Source organism: Orycteropus afer, unplaced genomic scaffold (genome assembly GCF_000298275.1).
Source record: "Orycteropus afer afer isolate SDZICR_OR568_19922 unplaced genomic scaffold, OryAfe1.0 scaffold00809, whole genome shotgun sequence".
NCBI lineage: Eukaryota > Metazoa > Chordata > Mammalia > Tubulidentata > Orycteropodidae > Orycteropus > Orycteropus afer.
Window position 1 is genome coordinate 360,414 of NW_006922396.1, and position 6,000 is coordinate 366,413.

The window sequence follows — 6,000 nt, forward strand, 5'->3', positions numbered from 1 at the left end:
TGACTCATAGTGACCCTCATTGAGTTTCTGAGGCAATAAATATTTACGGAAGTAGATTGTCCTATCTTCCTTCCACTGAACAACTGGTGGGTTTGACCTCCAGTTTTCTGGTTAGCAGTCAAATGCCTTAGGCAATGTACCACCAGAGCTCCTTTATTGGTATAGAATTTAAAATTCTAAATACATATGCTTTGTAGTTACTATATGGCTATTGACAAAACACAGAAGTTTTCTGGACTCATCAGGATACTTTTCTTACAGGAAATTAAGATAAGCAATAAACTTCTCAACAAGGGCATTGGGCAATGAGATAGGCAAAACATTTGAGGTCACCATACAAATTGTAAACTACAATTTAAAAGGCAGATCATTATATATTAAGAATGACAATTAGGCCTTGTAGAAATCCATGGCTCCCATCATATATATGATATGCAAAGTTTGGATGTAAAATTCCTATCTCCAAGGACTTCCTAGCCCAGTTCCACACAAAGAGCTTAAGCATTGGAGAAAGCCACCATTTACATGTACCTTACTAGATTTTCATGTTCCTTGGAACACAAAAATGTTCCCTTTGGTCCATTGTTTTCGTTGTCTAATACAAAACTAATTTTCCTTTAATGTTATAAGGCACCATATTGATGATTTCTCTTAACTGAAGAAAAAGCTGTGGTTAACCATCTTAACTAAAATAGATGTGCTTTTTAAAATCCAGTGGCTCAATCATTATTAAAGTGCTTCTGATGCCTCTGTGTTGTTAGGTGCTGAGTCAATTTCGACTCATAGAGACCCCACATGAGAAGAGTAGAATTATCCCATAGGGCCTTCCAGGCTGAACTCTTATGGGAGCCTCTGGGCGAGTGCCAACCTTTTGTAAGTAGACAGTCCCATCTTCCTTCTGCAGAGCAGCTGGTGGGTTTGAATTGCTATCCTGGTTAGCAGTCAAATGCCTTAGGCCACTTTAAAAAAACAAAAAACAAAACACTGCCATCCAGTCAGTCTCGACTCAGTGACCCCTCCTTGGGTTTCCAAGGCAGTATCTCCAGGGAAGTAGTTTGCTCAGTCTTTGTTCTGAGGAGTGGCTGGTGGTCCCACCAGCCTTCTGGTTAGCAATCAGATGCTTTAGGCACTATGCTACCAGAGCTCCTAGCCACCTTGTTGTTCTTAGGTGCCATGGAGTCCAGACCCAACTCATAGCGACCCCTCCTTGGGTTTCTGAGGCAGTATTACTACGGAAGTAGATTGCCCAAGCCCCATAATTTCCAAGCCTTAAATATATAGGTGCCATCGAGTGGGTTCCGACTTACAGCGACCCTCTGTAAAACAGAACAAGTACTCCCGGCTACTGCGTCGTTTTCACAATAGTTGCTATGCTTGAGCCCTTTGTTGCGGCCAGAGTCAGTCCATGTAGTGTCTTAAATACAGCAAACAAAGGAAAAGGGGGGGGACGACGACACAGGAAGGAGGGTAAAAGCTAACGTTGTTGTTGTTGTTGTTGTTAGGTGCTGTCTAGTCGGCCCCGACTCATAGCTATTACAATTGGCCACTGCCTTTTTTAAATGACAAAAGGTAAAACATAAATGAGGAAAATCACAAAACCAGCTAGTAAAACCGAAGAGTTTTGTTTCTTAAACTCCGCTCATTCTAAGACCACGGTGAATGCAAAACAACTTGTAATAGGTATTTCACAGCATATCACCAAGTCAATGGCAAAATCTTGAGTTTCCAGAGCACTGGGTGCTGAAATCGAAGCTCCCTAAGTGTTCATGTTTCAGTAACAAACGGCCGCTCATTCTGCACATGGCCTGCGGAGAGTGTGCGTCGCTGCGTGGCCAATGGGTGTTCTTGGGGACAACGCAGTGCTTGGCCAGGCCAGAGGCTCCAAAACGGGCTCCTCGTTTCTTCGACCTCTCACACAGGTAGTGCTTTAGCTAGGCCGGCACCCGGGACCAGACGCCCGAGGCCGAGGCGCAGCGCTGTGCCACTGCCCGAAAAGAGCTGCCGGAGCAGCAGCCCGAGCATCGCGGTCATCTGCGCGCAGGCGCCTAGCACCGTGAGCGCCGCACTACGCAGGCCTAGAGCCGCATACAGCGTGGCGCCTAGCGCGGCGGCGTAAAGTAGCATGCTCCGGGACGGCGCCTCCTCGCCACGCAGCAGCCGCCCGCACCCCGCACCGCCCCGGAACAGCGAGCCGCTGGCCAGCGCCAGCGCCGAGCCCAGTGACCACAACAGCGCGAATTTGCGGGCGCGCAGAAGCAGCAGGGGCGTGTATAGCATTGCCAGGCCGAAGCATACCGCAGCCAGCAGCAGGCACACGCCGCTCATCGCCAGCCGCTGCGCACCCGTCATGCTGGGAAGGCACTCCGAGCTCGCTGCTGCCGGCTCTGTGGGGTTCCGCGCCCACATCCAGGGGAGGGTCACGCGGCCCAGCCACGCGTCTGCTGGTCTGTTTTCCACCGCGGGCTCCTCTGTCTCGTTCTCGGCGAGCAGCGGTACCGCGGCCGCTGACCCGCCCAATTTGGTTTGTGTCAGGTACACCTGCAACTGGTGGTAGAGACCCGCCATTTTAGCGGAGCGGGGAGTTTTCCGCCCCTCCCCGCGTCTTTTCTGGAGTAATTGGCGGAAGCGGCTCTGTTCTCGGGTTGCTATTGGCTGGTTGGGCGCGTGCGGCGGAAGGGGCCAGGCCTGGGCGTCTTGGTGAAAATGCCAGGGCTGCTGATTGTGAGATTCTGCCAGCCATCCTGGATTTGCCTTTCCTGTTTCCTCACCAGGTTCTTTGTTATGAGTTGGCATTGTTACCGTCTGGATACAGTATATGAGCCTTAAAACGTTTGGGGTGTGTGTTTGTGTGTATGCGTGTTGCTATGCGGGCGTTTAAGATTGTCTTGGGATGATAGGAATTAATTTTTAACTGCAGAAATGTCATAATCCCGATAGTAATATTGTTTTGCAAGATGCTATTAGGAGTTCTGGTAGCGTAGTGCCTAAGGCACTTGATTGCTAACCAGAGGGCTGGTGGTTCAAACCCACCAGCCACTCCTGGGAAGGAAGGTTGGGCAATCTACTTCCATAGAGATAACGCCTCTGAAACCCAAGGAGGGGTCACTATGAGTCGGTCGGACTGGACGGCTCATAGCATAACATTGTTGGGGGAAGCTATATGGCCACACTAGATCTCTACATTATTTGTTACAACTTCATGTAAATCTCCAGTTATCTCCCAATTAAAGACTGAATTTTTTAGAAGTTCAGATTTTCAGGACTTAGATGGTTTATTTGGGAAGGCAGTGGAGGTGATAAGAAAATGTCAATACCCCCCACCAGCCTCCTCGTGTTTCTGATTTCAGCCCACAGCTGTGGACACTCTTGACTCCTTTGCACACTACATCCAAGATTTGTTGGTCCTGTCTTGTAGATTCGGCTCTTCCCTGTTTGTGACATCTCTGGGTCTAGGTCTCCTAACTACCAGAGGCTTCCCCTTCCATCGAACCGACAAGCCGAGGTCCACATTGCAGTTAGTTCCTGGTTTGTCTTGAGGTGGCTACTACATGGTTTAGGAGTTCTCAGAGCCTCTTGATGATGATACTGACCTTTGCTTATTACACAGGTCACACCCTTTAGTACTCCCTCTGTGTTCCTGTTCTATTCTTGGCCTGCTCAGCTCAGGCATACTTTCTGTGAGTTGTCATCCTTCCCAGTTGTGAATTATTGTTCCAGATTATGCCAGCTCATTGAAGAGTGTCTCTCGTTTAGGATGGGACTGGTCTGCCCCAGTGGGCTCACCTTTCACTTCCAGTGCAGTAAAGATTGGAGATGGTTGAAGTTGTGAAAGATGACATTTTATTTTGATCCACAGTCAGTGCTCACAGAAGCAGCAGTTAGAAAATCACGCAATGTGTTACATTGGGCAAATCTGCTACAAAAGACCTCTTTAAAGTATTTACGAGCAAAGGTGTCACTTTGAAAACTAAGGTGCACCTGATGCAACTCATGATATTTCTAATAGGCTCATGCACATATGAATAAAGAAGACCACAGAAGAATTGATATATTGGAGTTGTGCTGTTGATGAAGAACATTGAATATACCATGGCTTGCTAGAAGAATGAACAAATATATATCAGTGGAGGTTCATTTGGAGTACTTCTTAGTGATAATGACCCGACTTCATCTCTTGAACTTTGGTCATGATGTCAGAAGGGACAGGTCCCTGGAGAAGGATATTGTACTTGGTAAAGCAGAAGTGTAATCTGAAAAATGCCAGGGTCTGACTCGAGCAGCACAGCCAGTAGTCCACACCAGAGTTCAAGGAAAAGAGAATTTACTTAAGAGGTGCATCAGTGAGAGAAGGATGTGGTTTTAGTGACTCCAGCAACTCCTGCTCTGCACAGCGCTTTGATCAGGGGTTCTTATACTATTGGAAAGAGACAGCACACGTGCAAGATTAGTTAACAATTTTCTAAAAGTTAGATAGGGCAGTGGTTAATTAAGAAAGGGATGTTTCCTGTGAGTCCCCAGCAGTCAGGTAATCCTTGGGAGGCTCCATTGCTGTTTCTCAAAGCCCAGGGGGCCAGTCCTAAAGTCTGACCCAAACCACCAAAACCAAACTCATTGCCATCAAGTTGGATCTGACTCATGGTGACCCCTCCTTGGGTTTCTGAGGCGGTATCACTAAGGAAGTAGATTGCCCAATCTTCTTTCCAAGGAGTGTCTGGTGGGTTTGAACCACCAGCCTTCTGGTTAGCAGTCAAATGTCTTAGGCACTACACCACCAGAGCTCCTAAAGTCCAACCTAGGAGCCTTTATTGACATAGGTAGCAGTGTCCTAGATAACAGGATGCAGCAGGAACTATAACTTAGAGAACAAGTTAATTACAGCACAATGTTGAAGCCAGGTTTTAAATAAATGGCATTTTAACTAAAAATACTTGAGTTTTATGTTAGCAGTATGTAATCAAGCCTACAAAGCAAAAATCTTTATCCTCAGAGGGTCATTGTAAAAGGATAAGATCCTCAGTGAGATATATTGACACAGTGGCTGCAGTAAGGGGCTCAAGCATAGCAACAATTGAGGATGGTACAGGACTGGGCTGTGTTTCATCCTGTTGAACATAGGGTCACTAGGAGTCTGAACCAACTTGATGGCACCTAACAAAAGCGACAAGATGCTTGAAAACTTTGTCCATATTTCCTGAAGCTGTTGGTTGAAAAGCATACCTATTTTGCTGGACTTCATAAACACCTGTTGCGTACTTAAAATATGACATGCATGGAAGCCCTTTGTGTGCAGAAAGTATAGCACAGAAAAGTTGGCAAAGAAAACTGAAAGTACCAGAAAGAATTAAGAAATCTGTCCTGGAAGAAGTGCAGCTGGAATGCTCTTTGGAAATGAGAAGGGCCAGACTTTGTCTCACCTACTTTGGTCATGTTGTCAGAAGATACCATTCCCTGGAGAAGGATATCATGCTTGATAAAGTGGAGGGTCAGCGAAAAAGGAGAAGGCTCTCAACAAGATGTATTGACACAGTGGCTGCAGTGATGGACTCGTATAGCAAGTATTGTGAGGCTGGTGCAGGACTGAGCAGTGTTCTGTTGTGTGTAGGGTCACTATGAGTTGGAGCTGACTCAGTGGCACCTAACAACAACAATAACAACAGAAAAGTTGTACAACAGTTTACTCTTGTGTAAGTCTTTGGCTCATTTGCCCCAGACCACCATTTCTTTCCCTGTTCTCCTTTGTATTGGGTGTGGAGGCAGTGCTGAGTTTCCCAGACTTAATACCTGACACCCAGCTAGGTTTGGTCATTGAGGGGTACTATAGGGAGAACCCAGGTATTTTAATTTTCCCTGTGTGATAGTTGGAGCTGTGTGTCAACTTGGCTGGGCCACAATTCTGTGTGGTTTGAGCTGTTGTGGTGTGGTTGTTCCCATGATGGGATCAGATGACTATGTTTTTAGCAGCCAGTCTGTTGAAAGGGAGTTTCCCTAGGGGTGTGGCCT

General features: G+C 46.8%; 1 protein-coding gene across 1 annotated transcript; it reads right to left on the bottom strand.

Annotated features, from left to right (window-relative positions):
* Positions 1-1,911: 1,911 nt before the first annotated feature.
* Positions 1,912-2,565, bottom strand: SFT2D3 (SFT2 domain containing 3). The gene has a single exon (XM_007957847.1). It carries the CDS (start codon positions 2,563-2,565, stop codon positions 1,912-1,914), a length of 654 nt encoding a protein of 217 aa, XP_007956038.1.
* Positions 2,566-6,000: the final 3,435 nt, after the last annotated feature.

Coding starts and splice junctions, on each gene's coding strand:
- SFT2D3 (XM_007957847.1), bottom strand. CDS start 2,565: ATGGCGGGTCTCTACCACCAGTTGCAGGTGTACCTGACACAAACCAAA.